General features: G+C 37.3%; 2 protein-coding genes and 1 long non-coding RNA gene across 4 annotated transcripts in view; 2 read left to right on the top strand and 1 right to left on the bottom strand.

The window, feature by feature from the left end:
* LOC129409684 (uncharacterized) overlaps nucleotides 1–7,499 on the top strand; it is a 31,164-nt gene extending 23,665 nt beyond the window's left edge. The window contains exon 2 of the long non-coding RNA XR_008632524.1: nucleotides 6,825–7,499. This is a non-coding gene — a long non-coding RNA (uncharacterized LOC129409684). The remainder of the gene's footprint in view (nucleotides 1–6,824) is intronic.
* A 2,525-nt stretch (nucleotides 7,500–10,024) lies between these two features.
* Nucleotides 10,025–14,642, bottom strand: smim20 (small integral membrane protein 20). 2 transcript variants are annotated; one of them, XM_055156175.1, is made up of 3 exons: nucleotides 14,407–14,556; nucleotides 12,454–12,510; nucleotides 10,025–10,090 (listed from the first exon to the last, which is right to left on the bottom strand). In XM_055156175.1, the coding sequence occupies exons 1-3, from the start codon at nucleotides 14,513–14,515 to the stop codon at nucleotides 10,059–10,061; spliced, it is 198 nt and encodes a 65-aa protein (XP_055012150.1). In that variant the 5' UTR covers nucleotides 14,516–14,556; the 3' UTR covers nucleotides 10,025–10,058. The 2 variants fall into 2 exon arrangements, with proteins under 2 accessions (XP_055012150.1, XP_020793490.1); XM_020937831.2 differs by lacking the exon at nucleotides 10,025–10,090 and adding an exon at nucleotides 11,448–11,625 and having other exon boundaries at nucleotides 14,407–14,642.
* man2b2 (mannosidase, alpha, class 2B, member 2) lies at nucleotides 14,643–24,558 on the top strand. Its single transcript, XM_020937830.2, has 19 exons — nucleotides 14,643–14,890; nucleotides 15,342–15,488; nucleotides 15,593–15,698; nucleotides 16,172–16,344; nucleotides 16,423–16,535; nucleotides 17,196–17,373; nucleotides 17,456–17,654; nucleotides 18,131–18,321; nucleotides 18,798–18,969; nucleotides 19,490–19,629; nucleotides 19,718–19,995; nucleotides 20,589–20,780; nucleotides 21,149–21,392; nucleotides 21,725–21,835; nucleotides 21,903–22,095; nucleotides 22,663–22,806; nucleotides 23,318–23,430; nucleotides 23,928–24,045; nucleotides 24,114–24,558. Exons 1-19 carry the CDS (start codon nucleotides 14,753–14,755, stop codon nucleotides 24,194–24,196), a joined length of 3,033 nt encoding a protein of 1,010 aa, XP_020793489.2. The 5' UTR covers nucleotides 14,643–14,752; the 3' UTR covers nucleotides 24,197–24,558.
* Nucleotides 24,559–24,606: the final 48 nt, after the last annotated feature.

Below are 24,606 nucleotides of genomic sequence, written 5' to 3'. Positions count from 1 at the left end.
GCCTTCACCATGTCTTTAAACTCTTAATAGTTTTTTTTTTTTTTTTTCTAAAGTTTATTTGCCATTATTAAACAATTTGGACTGCAAAATAATGTATTCGATGTTCATAAAACCCTTAAATGAAATCTAAATCCTTCTATGAATAAAATATAGATTACTACCAATCACTTTTATTGACATGATGTCCAAAATTTTAGCTAGAAATCTAGTCTAAATTGTATCTATCCTGCATTTATTTCATTACTGCCAAGAATACCTTGAAAAGCATGCAGTGTCATTGTGAGTTGATAAGCAAAACTATGGAACAAATCTAGTCTAGACAAAGAAAAAAAACATCCCTGAGGCAACAACCAGGTGGTGTACTTTTCACCAGGAAAGAAACACAATGTACCTTTAGATTCTACTAACTACAGTATCCAACTTGATAATGATGTTTTAGCTCTTTCACCTAGCCTAACCCTAACCCTAACCCTAACCCTAACCCTGGCTTAGAGTTGATTTTAAGATTTTATTGTTTGTTTTTAAAGCTCTGAATGGACTGGACCCACAATACATTTCAGACCTCATCCAAATTTACACCCCCACATGCGCTCTGAGGTCTGAGGGTCAGCTTCAACTCGTGGTGCCTAAGACGAGACTTAAAACTAAGAGGGACAGGGCCTTTACTGTGGCCTGCCATAAACCCTGGAACGCCCCCACAGCCCCCACAGTCTTTAAGTCTTATCTTAAAACCCACTTTTATTCTCTGGCTCGAGTGAGTTGTGTGGCCCTCTGTGTCTTTTGTTTATCTTATTTTATTTATTTGACTTATTTATTGCTATTTTATGATTTTTTATGGTTTTGTTTTTTTTTTTTTTACTGTTTTTATTGCTTTAGGACTAGTATAATCAAACTTTAGCAATTTACTACTGCACTTTGGAAACTGCTTTTGTTTGTAAAATGTGCTATATAAATAAAGTGGATTTGGATTAAGAATATGTCATCATGTTTAACAAAATATTATATTGAGTCGTTGTTGGTTTAAAGATACACTGTGTCACCTTTCTGGTAGAAGGCCCACCATTTACTTGTCTTCATGGAGATGTTATTGCTTTACCTCCAATATTACAGAGTTTGGCATTTAATTTTCCAGTCTCCATAGAAACAAGCCATCAGAGAGAGAGATGCCACCAGGTCAATTTACAGGTAAGATCTGTGAAGAGATGATCCCACTCATAGTAAGAAAGCATGTTTTTAAAATAATTTTTGATATAAATATTGATAATATTGATATTGCATATGTTGATATTGAATATATGCATCTTATATAAGTTTAATATCACAATTTGGAACATTACAGGCAAAGCATGAGCATCTCTATGATAACAGACCTCCAACCTGAAAAGGTACACAGTCCATATTTGAGGTTTAACTTCAAATTTCAAATGAACTGTCTGAAATGAATTGCATGTAGTGTGTGCAGGTGTTACATGTACTTGTGAGTGATAGTTGCTGTACTTTTCTCTGTCCTGTTAATAACTGACATCAACCTGCTGACGGACTGAAGATGGAAATTACCTACTTTGGCTATAATCTTTGCATACTTACATTTTAAAGGTGCACTGTGTTTGGATCAGTCACCTGCTTGTTTCTATTTCTGGGTCATTGCTCTGCCTGGAAAGTTCCACAGTATGATATTAAACAGTTTTACCTTACATTTACTCAATTACAGGTGGTTTTATAGCTCAAATATACCTAGAAAAACAAGCATTCTTACTTTGAGTGGGGTTACCTGTCCACAGATCTGACCTGTAACTTGGTCTAGTTTGGAAAGCAGAAAGATTTAATTCCATACTGTGAAACATTCCAGACAAAACAATAACATCTCCATGGAGAAAAGCTCTCCAGCCTCCACCAGAAAAGTCTTTAAAAGTTCATTAATATATGCTGTCCCTTTACAAATAAAAATGAAATTTCCGCAACTAAGCCTAAACCCACAAGGACTCCACAGCACGACACAGGTCCTGGCATTACCTCACGCTCACATCCTCTCTCTCTCTCCGCTTGCGAAACAAAGGGCACCCATCCAACACCAACCATCCAGGCCCGTCCTTAATGACAGGGGTGCGCTAAGTGATGCCAGCGGCCAGGACTTGAGCTGGAGGTGGCTTTCCACATTCAGGATTCTACTCCGAAACATGTGGTTTGTCCTCTCTACCCAAAATGAGAGATTGGATGAGGAAAGGCAGGGAGCAGGAGACCGCAGAATAAGCTACAAGCCCGGGGGGAGAGATCTATGCTAGCTCAGGTGGGATAGGATTCCTCTTTTCAAGTCAAGACTGCTTTGGCATTAAACACTAGCAACATACCCTTTGGACAGAATATGAGGATGAGGTTTGTGCTTGCAATTCAATCGTTTTTGCAAATTTCCTTCTGACATCACCAGTGCATATGGGTGCCATTTAATCCTTGTGGTTTTGGTTTTAGGGCTATACGCGAATGACATGACCAAGGTTTATTTTTGACCCTTCGTTGCACGTATCGCCGAAGCGGACACATGGACGGAATAATGAAGTTCTGGGGGAAGTTGTGGAAAGAAAAATCCGTCTTCGTCTGGGGCCCAAAATGGAGTCAAACTGCGCAAAGTAAAAAATATTACATAGAGCTCAGCAGTTTTAATAGTTCTATAAATGAAGAACAAAATGGGGGCATTTTAGAGTCAAAAAGTTAAAGGTCCTATATACTTGTGAGCTTTAAGCCAGCCCCTAAAACATACCTGGAGTTGTGTTTTGTTTCATTCACACATGTTTGAGTAGCTATTTATTAGTCTGTCTACATCTCCAAAGCTCAAAATGCTCAGTTACATCTTGTGATGTCATGAAGCAATAGTTTTTAAGTTAACAGCTACATTTTGTTCAGTAGAAAGCAAATCCAGGACTGAAATTATCCAAATGATTCTCGTGAAGGTGTATGGAGTTTAAAATCACTGTGGAGCACTTTCTGTATTACCACATGACATCACAAGGTGGTACAGAATGTTTTCTGTTTGAGAGAAAAACTCATTCTAAATATGCAGGATTTGAGTGTTGAACATGTGTGAATGAAACAAAACACAACTCTGGCAGAAAATAGCCTAATGTGGGCCCTTTAAAATAGAGCTATCATGTGTAACTTGTAACTTTACCAACACATCTGATTCATAACATATGTAATCTGGCCAAAAGTGACATTTCCAACTCTTTCTCTCAACAGATTTTGGGTCACCTTAAGTGCAAATGCTGTAAATCTCCCAAGCTTTAAAGCACCCACAGTGTCAGCGTGGATACATCCAATTGTAATGCTTGAGGACATGTCCAAATGAAGTCAAGAATCAAGTCGTGCGCTAACAAGTTTAAGATTTACGACTGTCTCAAGTTCTTAGGAAATGGTCCAAGAAAAACCACCACTTATTGAAGGCAAGTCCAAGTTTGTAAAGCTACGTTTTCTTGGCTTCGTTATTTTAGTGGATCTTCCTCTTAAAGAAAACCAGCTGCTGCACCAAACACAGTGTCCTGACTTGAACATTCTGAATTTCAATTGAAGTAGATGTTTTTGTTTTTGGAGGTTACATTTTTAGTCACACATGTTAGATGCATTCAAACTAAATGACTAGACTTCGTAATTATCGGTCCGCTCTGCTGTGTCAAATCTGGCATTTGGCTGAGATGGCAGACTCTAAACCTGTCATTGCTCTGGGTCAGCTCCACAAGGAAGTCCTTAAAGGTGCACTATGTAACTTTTCAGAAGGGGGGCTTGTTTCTATGGAGATGTCATTGCTCTGCCTGGAATGTTCCACAGTATGACATTTAACCTTCTACCTTACATTTATCCAATTGCAGGTGGTTTTATAGCTCAAATATACCTAAAAAAAAACAGGCATTCTGATTGTGAGTGGGGTTATCTCTCCACAGATCTGACCTGTAACACCTGTTTTTTGGAAGTTACATTTTTAGTCACACATGTTAGACACATTGAAACTAAATGACTACACTTCCTAACTTTCTGGTGCGTCAAATCTGGCGTTTGGCTCCGGGAGAAGGTGGATTGTAAACCTGTCATTGTTCTGGGTCAGGTCCCCCGAGGAAGTCCTTAAGGCCCACCACACGAGGACAGGCACTTTGCGTTTGGATCCCTCCCTCCTCCTCCTCCTCCACCTCTTTCGTCTCTTCTCGGAACGAGCCAAGCACGGAAAGCCTGTGTTCCGTCAGGGCGTCCAAAATTCCATGACTTTCCCAGAATTCCCGGCGTGAGCCAAGTAATATATTGTGTTGTCATCTATCGAGACTCTAATGAAAATCCACAAGGAACACAGGCGAAGATCTGGGCTTTCACCTTAAAATAGGACAATATTGTAAAAATTGAGGCGTAACTCATCTGTAAACATTGAATATCCTATAAAGTAAGCATCTGTCAGTGCATGATTCATACAAAGCCAGGAATTCTTATTTGAGTTGTATAAACAGTTTACTAAAAGATATACATTATGAAATAAGTTTGTTTAGTTGCTTTGTCTACAGAATATCACATTTAAGCAGTGCTGTTGAACTCAATTATGTTCCTTAAGAAAAAGTACAGACATTGAAACCAAAAAAAAAAAACTCAAGTAAAAGTAAAGGTATCACATGAAATCTACTTAACTACTACTTAAAAATACAAATACAAATATGTCAAAAATAAACTCACCAGCCTTTTCAGCAGGTCCTAAACTATAATGAAAAGTACTTTTACTGTTCTGTCCTGTTAAAAAACTGTAGTGGAGTAGAAAGTACAGATACCTGCTCGCAAATGTAGTGAAGTAAAAGTAAAAAATACTTAAGTAAAGAACAGATACCTAATTGTATACTTAAGTACAGTAAGTTCTTTTACCTTATTACCACCACTGCACATGAGCGGTAAAAACAATTATCCATATTTGTCAATTTACACAGGGTAATAAAATGCGGGAGGAATATTTGCAGGAATATTTCTACTACTATAATGACCTCCACCTCCAAAGAAGTCCACAAACGTCACATTAAATAGATTCAATTGAATTACTGATAATATGAAACATCATGCAATTTTGGTTTTGAGCTTCCCTTTTATCTGCTGTGTTAAGATTGAACTGTTTTTTGACATCTTCCATTAGCCTGAAATGGAGTGGAGCACCGAGCCAGGAAATTTAAATAAAAACCACGCAACGGACATGCTTAAAAAGGCTTTGATAGACCACAGACTTATTTTCACCAATGGAAGCGTCACGTTTTGAAGTCCACTGTAAATCACTCTTCTTCACTTCCCTTCGTTCACCATTTTAAAAGCTTTGGCAGATTTCGACAGTGACGCTGCCTAAATCAACAGTGGGCGTGCTGTTTTAGTGCAAATTTAGAAGATTATGAAGCGGCCATAAAAAGGAAAACTTGCCACAAAATATGACTGACAGCATTGCCTCGTGCGCACTTCTACCGCATTACCTTAATCATGTGTGTTTAGGATAAGTGACAATAATATTTCAGTTGGTTTATGTATCTGTGCTATGTGTGGTTTTGTACGGTTCTTTTCATCAACCAGTTTAAATGTAATTGTGGTTTTAGTAATGGCTTGGTCGCACAGAAACAGAGGAAAAGCGGATTCTGACCATAACAAGCCTTTTCCAATAGAACACAATGGAGCAAAAGTTTCCATCATTGAACTCAAACTAATTAATGTGCCTATGACAGATTAGACTACTCATTTTACTAAAACACAGTTAATATCATTATATTTAAGATTTTATAAAACACTTTACAACTTTCTGGTTGGAAAATATGACTAGCATTAAGATAGGCAAGGGAATTCCATAACTGCTACCTAAGAACAGTACAGTAGGCCAAATCTTCTCTAATGTACACAGAAATTATTATTTGCTGAATAAAAATATAAGGAAACACCTTTATTTAGTTGAAATAATGTTTAATCTATCAGAAAAATGTGTTTTTGTGTAAACTGTGCCAAACGTTTGGACAGAATTCTCCCTATTCTCCCTTTGATGTTCATTCAGTGTGTTGAACTCTCTACTTCCTTTTTAGTTTCAACATATTTTTCAACTTTTCTTCACAAACTATAATACAGGAAGTGCTTTTTAAACTCCATACACCTTAGCTAGAATCATTTGGGTGATTTTAGTCCTAGAGTTGCACATATTTAATGAACTAAAGATAAAGGGTTGCAGTTAACTTGAAAACTACTGCTTCACAACATCACAAGGTGGAATAGAGCATTTTGAGCTTTGGAGATAAGGCAGCAGCATTATAGCATGGCTTAAAGCTCACAAGAATCCATTTTGTGTAATGCAGAGAAAGAAATCATTATTAAACTCCACTGTAAGAAAAAAAAATGGTGGTTGCTACAAACTACATTCTTGGGTACTTTTTTCATCATACACACCACATATCAGAGCAACACGTATTATTGCTTCAATTCAAAATCAGTCAAATGAATTTAGTTTTTCAACCAGACAGCTGAAACATGGCCATCATTGCATCATACTCAGACATGGTCAAAATGAAGCCAACAACCTATTTGGACTTCTCTTGTTCTCAAATATGAACATTATACAAAAAGGAACAATATTTGGATTTCCAGTAAGCTCCACAACCACAGTTTAGTCTCAGGGGGCTACTGTGTTTGTCTACGGTGATCTTAAATGCATAAATTTGGGCCCTAAATGATACACACTTTCAGTAACATTAGCTAGACCCAGACCACACTGTCACTGCCTGCTGCTAAGAGTGATGGAGCCTTTTTTCCTAGTCATTGCTTAAGACTTGTACTATCTGTTTCCACAGCCGTGAGCCTGCTGACCCAAGAATGCGGCCAGATCTCCAGCACATTGTTTAACAGGGCCCAGCAGTGGAGTGGAGAAGTCAAATGTTTAGTTTGCAGGGGGTTCGCTCAGTGTGTTTTGGAATCATTATGTGCTGTTGCATTGTTGCCATTTATTGATTTTCCAGAAACTCCAAAAGCATCGCGAAATATGTTCCCAGTACAGTAGATCTCAATGGGGAAAGTCAAGAGATATATGATAACAGATCCACAGGAATGTTTGGTTTCAGCAAACACAATTTAAAATTCTGCACGGAAACAGAGCAGAACCAAAACTAACTGAACGGAAACTGTCAAAACTTGTAAAGCAGGAATTCAAATCTGTGTGATACTGAAAAATAGTATCACAAAATGGTAAGTTTGAATAGGCAGCTAGAACCGCACATTAGGGGCAATGCCAGGGAGGGCTTGAGGGGGCACTAGCCTCCAGAGGTGGGGACTTGCAAGTCATGACTTGGACTCGAGTCAGACTTGAGTCACTATTTTTAGGACTTGAGACTTGACTTGATAAAATAGAAAAAGACTTGGGACTCGACCTGGACTTGAAGATCAGTGACTCGGGATTTAACTTGGACTTGAGCCCTGTGACTTGGGAAGACTTGAAGCTTCTCCTTAAAAATATATGTTTTTAGAAAATACTTTTCTCTTTTCATCTGATACATGTGGCACTTAATTTTACAATCTGGACCATGTCCCTCCCACTTCTCTGTTTGTTACTTTGGATGTAACTGACGTATTGTGATACGGTATCCTCAAAGTACTACAGTAATATACAGTACAATACAGTAAAACAGAGGGAAGTACACAGAACATGATAGTTCCATTTCAGTACAGATTACATGACAAAATAAGGCCAGAATGGCCAAAGCAGTCCCATTGCTGCCCAAAGATATTTTGCCCCATTTTCATAGGGCATTAAATCTCGAAACTAAAAGTGTTCAAATGACAACCACAAAGTGTTCAAAATAAGACTATACTTTTAAAAAATGCATATTAGATTTAAAGGTACACTGTGAAACTTTTCTGGTGGAGGGTCCTAATGCTTTTCGCTATGGAGTTGTTATTGCGTTGTCTGGAACATTTCACAGTATGGTATTAAACTTTTCTCTCTTCATGGAGAAAGGTTGAGAGCTGTGGAAAAGCAACCCCACTCACAGTCAGACTGCCTGTTTTTCTAGGTATTTTGGGTTATAAAACTATCTGTAATTGAATAAATGAAAAGAGCAATGACATATTTATAGAAACAAGCAGGTGGCAGACAAAGTGCACCTTTAATAAAGCAATACAGGGGCTAACTGCATTTAAACTGGTTGAAGACAGTATTGGGTATTGAGGGTTGGGGTGCGCTCCTACCCATAAAAAGTCTCTAAATTAACATGTTAAATGAGCACGCCCACTGAAGAACTTAGCAACCCCATAACTCCTCCAACCAAAAATATCTGTCGCCCCGCCTGCTACAAATCACAATAAAAGGCCTGAAAAAATAAATTTATTTTTATTGGACACGTTCACTGTACCCATCCATATGTGTCCTCACTTTCACTAAAACATACTTGAGAGTGGAGCACATTTACCACATCAGTCATCATCTAAACATCACATGCATTTGTATCAAAGTTATCCGTTCCTTCGGCAGACTCAGATGTTTGACAAGCCTCTAACAAATGGCCCCTTTTTTCCTCCTCAAGACCATTGTGTATTCATGGGTAAACATTTAAGAAGCAGAGGACAAGAAATTCTCCCTCACACTCTAAACACAAAGCCACACTGTTCTGTCTTCAATTACGGATTGTCTGCTCAAGTGGCACTCATTCTCTCACTTCTTGTTTTTATCACATGGTACGAGCGAGGTGCCTGCTCCCATTTGATCCAACTAAGCCCCGCCCCCTTCTTGCAGAACACGCTCCCCTTTGCCCCACCCCTTGTCCTGTCTGTCAACCCTTATCGCTATGGCAATTAGAGAGAAACCCAGAGCAATTATGTGCTTCTCTTGAACACACGCCGAACAAACGACACAGCAGCCCTCGCCATTGCAGTCTCAAAAGGCGAGGAAGATTTGTGTGATAGTTTAATGGGAGCGCAATAAAAGTGTGGCATTGCACAGTTCATGTTGTTTATAGTGCACCAGGACCCTATTGAACTTTTTATAGCGGCGGGTGTCTATCTGCATATTCAGTGAGACTGGGGCCATTCAAAGTGAACCAGGCGTCTCAAAGAATGTTACAGACTCCAGCAATAGAGAAGGAAAGGGCCGGTAAATGGAGCCTTTGTTAAAATGGTATTAAAAAGTAAAAATTCCTTCCTCAGCCATGCCCATTTTTGTATTGGCTTAATTCAATCCACAGAACATAGGATACCACAACTGATCACAAATAAACTCCCTTCACTTTTCATTATTTCACTGTAATAACTGGGAATTTTTGGAGGAATATTGGAATTATATAATAAAAAGTATTGTGACCAACATTGAGCCCTGTGGTACACCAAAACCAAGTTGAATATAAGGTTAAGGTTACACTTTTTTCTAATGTCATAATGTTGTTTCCTCATCAAAAATATACCTGGAGTTTTGTTTTGTTTATTTACTGACACACAAACCACACAAACCCTGCATATTGAGGCCGAGCTCTTCTCTCAACCAGAAAACACTCTGTTCCACCTTGTGATGTCTTGTGGTAATACAGGAAGTACTCCACTGTGTTTTTAAACTCCATCTTCACTAGAATCATTTGGATGATTTCAGACCTGGAATTGCCTTTCTCTACTGTAAAAAAAGGTAAAACGTTGTTATATACTTGAAAACTAACACTACATGATGTCACAAGGTGGAACAGAGCATTTTGTGCTTTGGAACTATAGACAGACTAATAATAATCGGTAACTCAAATATGTGTGAATGAAACAAAACACAACTCCAGGTATGTTTTTGAGAAGATAACATTCTAACCTGAGTTAAAGCATCACTTTTATAAAGCAAGGCATCTTTGTCTGAATATAACCCCCTATTTTCCATCACATATGGCTTCATAGCATGGGCCAGAGCAGAAGACCATGCTGCACAACCTGTTACATTCCACGCAATGCAATAGACGGTCTACAGTCTTTCTAGTCTGTGAGTGGGTGACGCGTCCCCTCAAGAATGTGCTTCTCTTCCTCTCTGCATACACTTCAACTTCCCCTCGGGTTGCTTACTTCACTCACGCGGCAGAGGAGCTGTCGCTGGAGGAATCTGGAAAACACCAGTAGAGAATGAGAGGAATTTGTGCTTCTTTCCCTAAACCGACCCCCCCCCCCCCCCCCACCCCTCACCCTTCAGTCTCTTTACTTTGGATGCTTCAATACAAGACGGGCTTTTGACTTTTCTCTTGTTTCTGTACTCGTCCCAACAACAACAAGCTCTCATAAACAATGGGGTTTGTTGATCGGAGGAGTTGAGAGAGAGAGTGGACATCGCCGGCTTGTGTGGAGTCAGGTTTGCTGGCAAGTGGTCCTAAAAGTGCAAAAGTACATGCTGCAATGAGGGCTGTGAGAGATTTAAGGGTAACGCTAAAATAGTCCATCTCTGAAGTACCATAAACACATGCTTTAACTTTTTCTTAATCTACCCTTCATTGGGCAGGATTTTGATGGAGCGGGCTTTAAGAGGGGATGCCGGGGAATGTCAGGAAACCACAGAAATACAGAGAAAGGGGTAGTTTTGGAATAGTCTGAGTTTAGAATACCCATAGGCTCGTAAAGGGAGCCTGGATCATGTTGACAGATTCTGAGGACAGTGTGTTCACTATGTGTTCCATAGGTAATTCAAGTTATGCACCCACTGAAAGTACCTTCAAGTAATGTTTTTTAATATATTATATAATTTTATATATTTTGTAAATGTATATAAATGTATACTTCATTCTTAAAGATTTTATGGTGGCTACTTCCATGAAAAGATTATAAAACTACTAAAACATGAGGTTATGAGCAATGCTTTGAATGGAGAAACAATCAATGTACAACTGTTATATTCCAACTTTGTACAAAATATATTAAAAAAAGGATGTGTGTTGTGTGTAAATTGTCTATAGAACATCAACAATGGAAATAAATATATAGCCCATGTTGAAAAGTTTGCTTTTGTGCTTGAGAATAAATATTTACAACAGTTACTCAAGCAGTACACAAAACTTCTCATCACCTGTGCTGTTCAGTGTCCAGTCCAAATTACAAAAGGATTTGTATTGAATAAAGTGTTTTGTCCTCACATAACTCCGTCTCTTTACTGTTTCCAGTCCTCCTACTGGACATTGTCCCTGTTCTGTTGAAACCATTTTACGACTCTCACGTCAACCAAATCAAAATAAAACTTCAGAAGAGATTCTTGTCAATGAGACACATAAACATAACAGTGTGTTTTTACATAATTTCCAACAGACTGCATACCAGGACAGAACCTTTGGAAACACAAATCCCTTTTTCCAAAATATCCAAGATGCACTGATAAAGCAATGAACGGGTTGAAGGACTGCATCTACACAAAGACTGTGAGTGCCCTCTTGTGGTGAAAATTGGTAACTGAATATTAAAAAAATAACAAAGGAAAATTCATTATAAAATTTCTTTATTTGTATTTACACACAGTAGTCAAAAACTCTGGTATTCAAACACAAGGCATTTAAATATGATAAATTCTTGAATTCAACATTAGCGTCTGTAATAAGAAGGATTTGGTGAGAAGTCATTTTTCTGCAGGTTTGAACGGGTCAGACCAAATCTTCAGCCCTAAAAAGAGATGTAGTACTTTAACAAAATGTACAAATAACCTACAAAACTACAAAAAGATTCAATGAGGTGTGTAAATACAAATGTTATTCAAATGCGCTTTAAGATCTCAAAACATGCTACATGCACTGGTGCTACAACCTGGTACAATGCATAATGTAAAAATTGTGAGCTGTCCCTGTCTCAAACAAACAAATAAATAAATAAATCATTTGATAATTTTAAATAACTGTCACTGTTAGGATTGAGCTATCATCACTATCTGGACTAAAACACTAAGTAATAGCTTTAATATTTCAGTGGGGCATTAACTTTCAAAGTAAAGGTAAAGGTTTAACAGTATGTGATTTGCCTATGACAGGTTAGACTACTCATTTTCATAAAACACAGTTAAGATCAAAAATTATTATCAGACAAATAAAAATATAAGAAAAAAACTTTATTTTGTTGAAATCATGTTTAAAATTAAAAATTTAAATTACTTACTTACTTACTCTTTCTATGTAAAATGCACAGAACCTTTGGATAGATTTCTCCCTAGTGCCATGTCATTAATATTTAAGAACTCTCTACTTCCTATAATTTTCAACATATTCACATATTGCTTCTTGATTTATGTAAATTTATGTATAATTTATATTTACAACAGGTATTATCCAACCAAATTAAGTCAAAATTAGAGATTCATCTAAATCTGTCATACACACTTTACATTATTTTCTGTGTATCTTTTGTATACCAATTTGTCTGACACCACTTCTCCTTGTGCATTATATTGTATGCCAATCAAAATTCTTGCCATGGAACTATAATAAATGACATTCTTACCCACTGGCTGGACATCCGCCTGATTGATTCCCGCTCGATTCACTCTTTGCACTGCCCCTAGAAAAGAAATAACAATGACACATAATATTTAGCTGTGGTTCTGAGCTCAAAAACCAACTCTATAAACAAGATTTATGACACAAAGGCTTATTCCAGAGTTGAAGTCGTTACTAACGGAAAAACTTGCCATTAATTGGACACCATACAGCCACACAAGTTTAATTGCATTTTCCTGGCATGAGTTCATCATTGACCCAATGAGTCAAACTTTCTGTGGCTGGACAGCTGGTTTCATTTTAGCCATATTTGACTACTTTCAATTGTGCTTTGGGTTTTAGAATAACTCCCAAGACACTTCAGAGCAAACGGCAATCAAGACTCTGATGCCTTGTTTTGTTCATAATATATTTTCGAGACAAATGCTGCAGTCAGCTCACAGAGGACCACTAATTTTGAACAAATATGCAAGGGGCACTTTGGGGTTGTTGTGAAACAAATAAGCCACAATCTTGACGATGTTTAGTTTCAGAGATGACGATATCTTGGCTTTTTGTAAAATTACAGTAAGGCCTGATTACTGTATTGTGTGGCATTGTATGGAATGACTAGTACACATTTCAATATCAGGAATAAACTGGTCAAGGACTAAATTCAGACCTAAATCTGGATTAAACCAGGGTCTCAATGATAAGTCTCAATTTTTTTTTTCTTTTTTTGGTTAGAGCAGCAAACACATACTGTGTAAAGAGGAAGACTAACGCTGTGTGTCGTCACCCATAGTGTTTGGCTCCAATCAAATGAAGCTCAGGATGATAGCAGTTACAGGAGTAAATTTGGAGCCAAATTCCACATCAGGAATAGGAATTTATTTGCAGACAAAACAGTGAAATAAAAACAACAGAATGATGTAGAGCGGGTCAATGCAAACATTTTAACACTGCAGCAGCAGTTCCACGGAGAGGGGGGATATTTTTCAATACAAAGTCAATTGAAGTCGATGATTAGCTAAGTCCATTTATACAGTCTATGGTCGCAACAAAGGAAAGGTTGACCAGTGAACACTAATAAAAATGTGTTTAAACATGTTTATCTCTGAATGTCAAGACATTGGTCAGACTTTGATTTAAAAGTCCTAAAATAAAGTAATTCTTACTATAGTCCTCACTACAGAGTCATTGTGGACAGAACCAGCATCTTTGAAGGCTGTCCCATTGACTATCAGCTTATGTCTCCTCCTGCCTCTCTCCTCCTGCTTCTCTCCTCTCCTCCTGCTTCTCTCCTCTCCTCCTGCTTCTCTCCTCTCCTCCTGCTTCTCTCCTCTCCTTCTGCTTTTCTCCTCCCTTCCTGCTTCTTTCCTCATTTCTTCTCTCCTCCTTTCTTCTCTCCTCCTCTCACCCATTTCCTGCAGAATCAAGGAGAGAGGTCAAGGAGAAGGAAACGAGGAAAGAGAAATGAAATGCGACCGCTATGTCTCCTTCATGGTTGGGACTTCTGCACTTATTTTCTGCACATAGATCAAGGAGGCAAGGGAAGGGAATTGAGACGCAGCCCGAGTTTACAGGAATGAAAGTGTGAATGGATCCACAGACACAGAGTAGTTAGTAGTAGTTTCACGTTGCCTCTGCTTAAAAGAAGCTCTCAATTTAGTTCAGGATAAATGATACAACATTTGCATTCACTAAATAAGAATTTGCAAAGGGACTTGGACGTGGCATGGGTTATTTTGAGGCATCATAATCGAATTCAGGCAAAAGGTTACACAATGACAATTATATAAATATCAAGTTTAGCCAAGCACGGTCAAAATTGCGCTAAATATCAACATGTTGTTAATTAAATGTATGAGAACATGATACCCTAGCCTTTTATGTTTAGGTCTTCTATAGAAAGTTAAATAAGCCAGTAGTTACACTTAGCAAAAAAACAGACGCTTCATTTGTAAAGGCTACTTACTGTACTCATCTTTGTGCGTCAGCGGGTGGATAAAGATTGGATAAAACGCAGCCGCCACCGCCGTTACAAATCCTCCAAATATGAGCGCTATTCGTGTATTTTTAGACATTTTACGGTTCAGGAGATGACAAAACGTTCTGTAATCTGTAGTGTTTACATCACAGACTGTATCCGGTGTAGAGGTCAAGATGAGAGCCAGCGCATGCTATGGATCCATGGATTTTGGTCAGTCGGGGCTTCCGTAGTATTTACGTCAGTGTCATACGTCGAAGCATAACAATAACAAGGAAGTGGATGATTTGGGGGGGAAATAGTTTTCAGAAAACGCTGTCAGACACTCGTTATAATGACGTTTTTAGGCGTTTTTATTTGTTTTGTCAGTTGGAGCTATGTGTACCAAACAACAGCAGAGGAGGATTTGCTAATACAGACATTTGTTATTCCTCATAGTCACATGGATGTTGGATGGGTTTACACTGTTCAAGTAAGAGCTTATGAACTTTGCTTTTATTACTATCTGAATTCCAGTAAAAATGCCCTTGTACAAAGCAAATATGAATAGTTAGGGATGGTATAAGATCTTGTGCCCCAAGCTCTCATCAGACAAATTTGCTACAAAATTGTGCACACATGAGAAAAATTATTTTGTGAGTTTTTTTTTTTTTTCAGTTACAACTATAGATTGTATCTTATAGTTCCAAAAAGCAGTCCTAGAATGGAAATAAAAATATAAAATCAAATAAATAAAAAATATAAAATCAAATAAATAAAAAACTGTGATGCCAAAATTGGAAACTGAATCACAAAATGCATATATTAGGAATAATGTTAAAATCTCTTGTCTCATTTTCTGGACCCAGTTTCGTGTCTTGTCTCATCTTGTGGAAATTGTGTCTCATCCCATTCCATTATTGGACATGGTTTTGTTTTATTAGGAGAGTATGCACGCTTATGCAGCCAATGTGTACAGCAGTGTGACTGAAGAACTGTCCAAGGTCAAAGATCGCAGGTTTATTGTGGTGGAACAGGAGTTTTTCCGACTTTGGTGGGACACTGTCGCCACGGACTCACAAAAGAAACAAGTATGATTGTTATAATGTGATATGATTTAATGCAAGTGTTCCATGATATATTGTATTCTGTTTCTGGATTCATTCACTCAGATATTGGAACTTTCTTTCTATAGGTACGACAGCTTGTTAAAGAGGGGCAGCTAGAGTTTATTATTGGAGGCCAAGTAATGCATGATGAAGCTGTGACAGATTTGAATGACCAGATACTGCAAATGACAGGTAAAGAATCAGATTTGAACTGGGGTTAAGTTGATTGTGTCTTAGATTTAGGCAGACTTTACTGATCCACAAGGGAAATAATTTGGTCACAATAGGTCACACATAACAATAAATATAATAACAAAGTGCAAAAATATAAATGGTAACTTATTCAAAATAAGTAGCAAAAATTAAAAGGGACTGGTGTAGGTACAAGAAATATTAAAATATAGATATATAAATGTAAATATATTTTGGCTATATACAAGAGGTCATAAGGAGAAACAATGCAAACATGAAATATGATTGACAGGGCATAGGGTTATCTGTTACATAAGTAAGTAAGTTGTTGTACAATTGTATGGGGTATAGTATGAATGTAGTCCTGTATCTCTCACTGTTTGAGCGGAGCTGTAGAAGCCTGTTGGAGAATGAGCTTCCTGTCCCTCTACACAATATATATGATGCTTGGTTCTTCTCTTTATGTTCCACAGAGGGCCATGGTTTCCTGTATGAGACTTTTGGTGTACGTCCACAGTTTTCATGGCATGTGGATCCCTTTGGAGCTTCAGCCACCACTCCTGTCCTTTTCGCTCTGACTGGGTTCAACGCTCACCTCATCTCTCGCATTGACTATGATCTCAAAGATACTATGCAGATGGACAAAGTAGGTTTATAAATGCGATAAAGCATTATTATTATTATTATTATGTGTGTACTTACACAATTGTATTGATTTAAACAGAAACTACAGTTTGTTTGGCGAGGTTCTCCCTCATTAAAGAAGCAGGAGATCTTCACTCACACTATGGACCAGTTTAGTTACTGCACCCCATCCAATCTACCTTTCTCCAATAGGTAGGTCTTAAAAGTTGTCTTAAAAAAATAAGATTATTTTGTTTTGTGTTTTGTGGTTTATTGCATGATGTCTCTGAAGGGCTCATGGTGACAGTCTTTTGTTCATACTAACAATCCAGAGTTATGTAGATGCAAGTTGTGGGTCCTTGTTTATAAAAGGGCCTAAATTGCGCTATTTTCTGATCTACTGTATGTTATAATGTTGTTTCCTCATCAAAAACATACCTGGAGCTTTGTTTCATTCACACATGTTTAACACACAAACCCTGCATATTTAGGCTGAGTTATTTTCTCAAACTGAAAAATCTGAAAACATATAGTGCTCCACTGTGTTGTTAAACTCTAGACACCTTCACTAGAATCAATTTGATAATCTCAGAAATAGAATTCCCAAGACCCACAGAATTAGGTATAGGTAAATAGGTAAAAAGGTAGGTAAAAATTGATAAAAAGTAGCTGTTAACTTGAAAACCATCACTACATGGCATCACAAAGTGGAAAAGAGCATTTTGAGCTTAGGAGATGGAGACAGACCAATAATAAAAAAATACTCAAACATATTTTTGATTAGGTAACAGCATTATAACATGTCTTAAAGCTCACTAGAGCCAGTTTTATGTCATTAAAGTTTTAGCCACCTTTATATTCCTGTGTTTTTAGTTCTGGATTTTATTGGAATGGTGTTGCCTTATTTCCTGATCCACCTAAAGATGGCATCTACCCCAATATGAGTCTTCCTGTTACTAAGGAGACCATTCATGCCTATGCACAGACCATGGTGGATAACATTAAACAGAGGGCAGCTTGGTTTAGGACCAACCATGTCCTGTGGCCTTGGGTAAGTTAAGACATTTTGTGTATATTATGTATTAAAGTAACTGTACTAATATGTATATCATTATTACTATTATTGTTTATAGGGCTGCGATAAACAGTTTTACAATTCATCTGTGCAATTCAAGAACATGGACCCTCTAATGAAGTACATAAATCAAAACAGCAAAGACTTTGGAGTAACAGTCCAGTATGCTACACTTAATGAATATTTTAAAACTATTTATAATTCTGATCTGGAGTGGGAAATCCGTGGTAGTGAAGACTTTTTGCCTTATTCTACAGGTAAGCAATGAAATGTCACGGTGGGGGAGTTCTGCATGTATGTGTATTTGTGGAATGTTCACCAGTTACCATGAAGACACAATTCACACATTAGCGAACACAGCCAAAAAGTTTTTAGGTTGTGTGAAAACTCAAGAAAAAATACAAAATAGATTCAACACCACATTTTCAGGAGCCTGTGATCAATACAAATGTTCATGGTTCATGGTTTGATTTTTCAATAAAAAGGCAAATGTGACTAATGAGAATGGGAATGGGACTTCTTTAGCAGCACAAAATCAGAACCTTTTGTAGTTCAGAACCTTTTGTAGTTCCAGGTAAATCGGTTCTTTCCGGTCAGATTGTGTTGAAATAAAGATAAGATTAAAGTCTAATAAAGCCTCAGCCAGAGCAGTGCTTACAGTTAGCATCACACCCCCAGAGAATGTTTTATGATATCAGCTGCAAAGTATCATTATGTATGCATTGTTTTATAGAATCACACCAAGCCTGGACTGGATTTTATGCATCAAGAAACGTTTTGAAAGGAGTGGCGAGACAGGCTAGCTCCAAGTTACACTCAGCGGAAACCATTTTTACTCAATACAGAATAAGTTATCCTGATGGACCTGTAGCTAAAGTCTGGGCACTAGACAAGCTTAAAGCACTACGCTGGGCTGTTTCAGAGGTTAGTGGATTTAAGAGACTTTTCAGCTGAATACTTTTAAAATAACATTGTATTAATGTTGTCACGATACTAAAATTTCAAACTCGATTTCAGTACTAAGGAATAGACTCGATACTCAATGCCAAAATCCAATAATACAATGATATTAAAACACTCAATAACACCAATAGAATGTAATTTTCAGCATGAAATTATAGCACTGTGTTTTGTATTACCATGTGGTCTTATATCTGTGCAATAGCTCAATAGCCCAGGTAGTGTCTATAGTGGTCCATGGGCGTATATACATGTTCTGATACAGCTCAAGTTCTTTCTAAAGATATTTAGGAAAGGTTCAATTCTGTTCTGTGAATGTAACTTTTTCAGTATCAATACCTGCTCAAATAAGTATATAGTTTTGATACTAGTTTTAGTATTGATTTGTATATTTTTCCAATACTTTCAACAAACCTACATTGTATTACCTTTTCCTGCAGGTCCAGCACCATGATGGCATCACTGGCACAGAGTCACCCAAAGTGGCAGACATGTATGTTCAACATTTAACCCAGGCAATGATGGGAGTTGATGAACTACTGGCTGCACTTTTCCTTCTACCACACAAACTCGAATTACCCAACTTCCTCAACACAAACTACCAGGGGAAAGGTACCTATATTAAAGTAAATTTTTTACTGTTATAATACCCCTTAAAAGTTCTATATTACTCAAAAATGCCTCTTGTGGGGTTTAAGCCATGTTATAATGTTGTTACCTCATCAAAACATACCTGGAGTTGTGTTTTGTTTCATTCACACATGTTTGAGTAATCCTTTGTCAGAAGTCTGTCTCCATCTCTGAAGCTCAAAATGCTCTGTTCTATTTTGTGATGCCATGATGTGGTAGTTTTCAAGTTAACAGCTACATTTTATCTTTAGTTCTGTAGAGTGGAGCACTTCCTGTATTACCACTTAACATTACATAGTAGAACAGAGAGTTTTCTTTTGGAAAGAAGAACTTAGCCTAAATATACAGGGTTTGTGTGTTAAACCTGTGTGAATGAAACAAAACACAACTCCAGGTATGTTTTAATGAGGAAACAACATTATAACATAGATCAGAAAACAGTGTAATATAGACCCTTTAAGAATACTGTTACAAAAAGAGATGTTTTTATTTATGTCAACAGAAGGAGTTCATGAAGCACCAGAACAGCATATCATTGTTTACAATCCATTAGCTTGGAACGTCACAACCATCATCAACATCACTGTGAACTTTTCAATGGCTGCAGTCTTTGATGACATTGGAAGGCCAGTTCCTGCACAGGTAGTTTGTTTCCCTATACATAATGTTCTCTCACTATTGACATAACATGGTAAAAGCCAAAATAATAATAAGAATGCATCACCCATAGATCCAGACGTCTGCCCAATCTAATGTCACCTATGACCTCTTCATTATGGTGGAACTTGGTGGTCTTCAGCACAGGAAATATGTGATCAAGTTTTCGGAGAAGCATTGCTCTGTATCAGGAGGCTGTGACTGGACATATAAGGCTAAAAGGGTTTTATTTGATAGAAAGTCAATACAAGAGTGGACCAAAACTGGAAGGAGACTCTTGCCTGTTCTTAATGAGTGTTATAAGCTCATGTTTGACCAGGACACCAATCTACTGCACAGCATCACCTATCTGTAAGATGTTAAAATGTCTGTTATTGTTACATTTAAAGGGCCTGCAGTACCGTATTTTCAGATCTACTGTATGTTATTATGTTGTTTGTTCATCACAAACATACCTGGAGTTGGAGTGTTTTGTTTCATTCACACGTTTATCACACAAACCCTGCATATTTAGGCTAAGTTTTTCTCTCAAACAGGAAACACCTTGTGATGTTGTAATACAGGAAGTGCTTCACTGTTTTATACTCCATACTCTTCACTAGAATCATTTGGATAATTTCAGCCCTGGAATTGCCAATCTCTAGTGAACTAAAGGTAAAATTTAGCTGTTAACCTAAAAACTACAACTGCATGACATCACAAGGTGGAAGAGAGTATTTTGAGCTTTGGAGATGTAGACATCCTAATAATAAAGGGCTACGCAGTCATGTGTTAATGACACAACACACAACTCCAGGTACGTTTTGGATGAGGTAAAAACATTCTAACATGGTTAAAAGCTCACCAGCTTAAATTTTGCATAATATAGGATCTTTAACCATTTTTGATGCATTCATTTCATCTTAAAATGCAAATATATGCTTGTGCTTGTCATCTTTTTCTAGTGAGGACAAAAGGAGAGTCAAGATGAAGCAGGATTTCTGGGAGTACCATGCAAATGGAGATATCAAATCTGGGCCCATCTCTGATAACTACATCTTCACTGCCAACAGTACCGCATCTCGGGCTTACAGTGCTGTGGAAATGGAGATTATACCAGGGAAAATTGTAACGGAAATTAGACAGTATTTCTACAAGTGAGTATTATTATTATTATTATTATTATTATTATTATTAGAGGCAGATATTGTTGGTAGAATTTGATTTTTAACTATCAAAATGCAGATGTTTTGACTGGTTTCGTTGATTATATCTCTGTAATTATTGGGTATATCCATAGGAAACTTAAATGACTTAAAAGTGCACTGTGTAACTTTGTTGTTGAGGCTCAGTTACCTGCTTGTTTCTATGGATATGTCATTGCTCTGCCTAGCATTTTCTCACTTAAAATATGACAACTTCATTCAGAAACACAGGCATGATTGATCATCAAAAGTCAAATATGGCAAATTTGTAGACCTAACCCATGCCAAAAAATATGTAAGTATTTTTTTCTTTATGTTAGGGATAAAAGTGATAAGGACTATGCCTTCTCCATCACCACGCGAGTCCCTGAATGCTACAAGAGTAAAGTGCAGTGCCATCGGCTGGAGCAGACATACACTGTGGGCCCACTCCAGATGAACACAGAGGTAGTTCTCAGGACTACCTCCTCTTTGGGCAACAATAGGACTCTGTGCACTGATGATAATGGATACCAGATGATGAAGAGGACGTACAGAGAGTTTGTCAATAACACTTTAGCACGAGTAAGTCAACTGCCAAATGTCTGGTATTGACATCATGTTGGGGGTGTTCTAATTATTCCACCATTACAGATACGGGTAGCAGTTACCCTGGTGACACCATGCACACATTAGCAAACACAATCCAACAAGTTTTAAAATAATCTGAAAACTCAAACTAAATCTTGGATTAAAGTCTAACTTGAATCACAGAGCTTCTAACAGAGTAGTGCTTTCAATTAGCTTTACACCCTCAGGGAATGTTGATGATATCAGTTGCAAAGTATCAATTGTTTTTTGTTTTGTTTGTTTTTTTTACCATAAATGAATAATTGGTACATTTAATACAATTGTAGAACTATTACCCAATGGTTCGAGCTGCATATATTGAAGATGACCAAAGTAGACTCGTGCTCATCAGTGACAGAGCTCATGGTGTTTCTAGTCAAAGCAATGGACAAATTGAGGTAAAACAAAATTAAAAAACAAACTTTTATTACAAAGAAATCTGAAATAACATAATTATTTTCATAGGTGATGTTGCATCGTCGTCTCTGGAACAACTTACCCTGGAACCTGGGTTATAACCTCACCCTGAATGACAGCTCCGTGGTGCGCCCTACATTGTGGATGATAATAGGCTCCCTGACTGTAACCACTAAAGTTTACCACAGGGAGGCGATAGAGATGCAGCATAGGCCTGTGGTTATGGCTATAGACCAACCCAGTAAGTGAAGAAAGTGTCCAATTCCTGTAACTTCTCATTACATTGCATCCAAACACGTTTTTTCAATTACCTTTTTAATATACATAGTATACAACATTAAAGGTATTGTACTATGTAAAAATGACTCTTGTAAGATTTAAACCGTGTTAGAATATTCTTACCTCATCAAAAACATACCTGGAGTTGTGTTTTGTTTCATTCACACTTTTAAGTAAGTCTGTCTACATCCCCCATCTCAAAAGTCCATCTTGGAATGTCTTGAAGCAGCTGTCCACTCAGCTACCTTTGACCTTTTTCCTCAGTAGAGATTAGCAATCCAACTTTGAAATTATCTAAATGATTCTAGTTAAGGTGTATGGAGTTTAAAACGACAGTTTAGCACGTCCTGTATTACTACATGACATCACAAGCAGAGTAGAGAGAAGAACTCAACTTAAATATACAGGATTTATGTGTTAAACATGTGTGAATGAAACAAACAACTCCAGGAATGTTTTTGATGAGGAAACATTATGACATAGAAGAGAAAGTAGCATAACATATTCTTTTATATTTTTTCTTTTGCAGAGAAGCCATTGAAAACTCAGACTACTCAAGGGTTTCCAGTTCCTACAGTGGTCCTCCCTCCAAACCTCCATCTGCTCAGCTTCAGTATCCCAGGGTGGAACTACAGCTCCAGACATGAGGCTCATATTAAGCAACTAGATAAAGGTTTGTTTACTCCACGTTTGTTTGCTGACAGTTGTGAGAGGGACAAAGTGTTCTAAAATGTTCATTTAATTTGAGTATTCAAATCAAATCAAATTCAAAGTGTTCCTTGTTTTCCATTTCAGTTTTTTTTTTTTTTTTTTTAAGACCTGTAACGGTAATTACTATACCAACTTATTGTTCAGTATTTCATAGACAGAACAATAATTTTGGGGTCAGTATTTAATGTGGGGATTTTTTCTTTCTGTTGGGAACCACGGTGAGATTTGAGCCAAAGAGGGTTGAATAAATACTAGTAAATTCTACTTCTATGATTCATTATAAGATACAAGCCTACCATCTTTTATGTATTAATTGCAGTTCATATTTTTAACAATATTGTACATTTATAATACTTTTTGTTGGATAATTCTGTTTCATAGTTTGGTTTCAGTATTATTGTTTATCACCTATATTTAGTTTTAGTGGAGCAATATATCCCATTTCAAAATTTGTTATTGTGTTTTCATCAAAGGTCAAAACCACCACACAGCGCCTGACTATGACCGCGTGCTATTACGAATAATGCATTTATTTGAGGAAGGAGAAGACTCCGAGTTCTCAAAGGCGGTTACTATAAACATTAAGGTAATAATAAATACTGGTAATTACATTGTGAAATATGATGTCACACTTAAAGGTCTTATATTATGCAAAATGGAGTTGTGTTTTGTTTCATTCACACATTTGTTTGAGTAACACTTTATTATTAGACTGTCTTCATCTCCAAATGTCAAAATGTTCTGTTCCTCCTTGTGATGTTATTTAGTGGTTTTAGTGGTTAGTTTTCAAGTTAACAGCTACCTTTTACATTTTGTTCAGTAGATATTGGCTGTTCCAGGACTGTAATCCTCCAAATGACTGTCATGAAGGTGTATGGAGTTTAAAAACACAAAATAACATCATAAGGTGGAACAGTGATTTCAGTTTGAGAGAAGAACTCCTAAATATGCAGGGTTTGTGTGTTAAACATGTGTGTATGAAACAAAACAAAACTCCAGGTATGTTTGTGATGAGGAAACAACATTATAAAATCGCATAATATCGGCGCTTTAAATGTCATTCAAATTTGTGGTCCCGAACAGGAAGTATTGCAGGGATTAGGGGAAGTGAGAGCATTAGAGGAGCGCTCCCTCACTGGAACATGGGACATCAGCACTCTGCAGAGGTGGAAGTGGAAAACTGCAGACCATTCACAAACCCGTATGTGACTTTTATAACAATACAGTGTTTTAACTTTCACTTATAACCTGTGTGCACTTCTTTTTCAGAAAACAATAGAGGCTACACAAACGAAACTTTCACTGTCACAATCTTGCCCAAAGAGATCCGCACCTTCTTTGTTTACTTCTGATTAGACTGTTTATATCTTACTAGAAGCTTAAAGGTGCATTATGTAACTTTTTGGGTGGGGTCTGTCACCTGCTTGATTCTAACAATATGTCACAGCTCTGCCTGGAAAATTGAACGGCATTCTGACTGTGAGCGCATTTGCTGCTCCACAGATCTGACTTGTAACTTGGCCTGGTCTCTATGATAATAGAAAGGTTCGATATCATACTTTGAAACATTCCAGACAAAGCAATAACATCTCCATGAAAAACAGCATTTGACAGCCCTCCACCAGAAACGTTATGCAATGCACCTTTAAAACAACAGCCTTTCTATGGATGAATGCACTTTAAAATTGTAGTTTATTAAAATTTTTTGAAGCAACCTTTTGAGAGTGATTTTTGCATATTTTTCATAACTCTGTCCAAGTTG

The sequence above is a fragment of the Boleophthalmus pectinirostris genome, unplaced genomic scaffold (assembly GCF_026225935.1).
Source record: "Boleophthalmus pectinirostris isolate CB_2022bp ecotype Guang Dong unplaced genomic scaffold, ASM2622593v1 HiC_scaffold_20, whole genome shotgun sequence".
NCBI lineage: Eukaryota > Metazoa > Chordata > Actinopteri > Gobiiformes > Gobiidae > Boleophthalmus > Boleophthalmus pectinirostris.
The sequence above is the reverse complement of the archived record's forward strand: the minus strand, read 5'-3'. Positions and strand labels throughout refer to the sequence as shown.

What these genes read in the sequence shown, in the direction of transcription:
- smim20 (XM_020937831.2), bottom strand. Translation starts at nt 14,515, where the DNA reads ATGTCTAAAAATACACGAATAGCGCTCATATTTGGAGGATTTGTAACG. An exon ending in GACGCACAAAGATGAGTACA is followed by an intron (nt 12,511 to 14,406) that starts GTAAGTAGCCTT and finishes TTTCTTTTCTAG; the next exon opens with GGGCAGTGCAAAGAGTGAAT. An exon ending in GGCGGATGTCCAGCCAGTGG is followed by an intron (nt 11,626 to 12,453) that starts GTAAGAATGTCA and finishes ATCTCTTTTTAG; the next exon opens with GGCTGAAGATTTGGTCTGAC.
- man2b2 (XM_020937830.2), top strand. Translation starts at nt 14,753, where the DNA reads ATGACGTTTTTAGGCGTTTTTATTTGTTTTGTCAGTTGGAGCTATGTG. An exon ending in CGGACTCACAAAAGAAACAA is followed by an intron (nt 15,489 to 15,592) that starts GTATGATTGTTA and finishes TTCTTTCTATAG; the next exon opens with GTACGACAGCTTGTTAAAGA. An exon ending in ATTAGACAGTATTTCTACAA is followed by an intron (nt 20,781 to 21,148) that starts GTGAGTATTATT and finishes TCTTTATGTTAG; the next exon opens with GGATAAAAGTGATAAGGACT.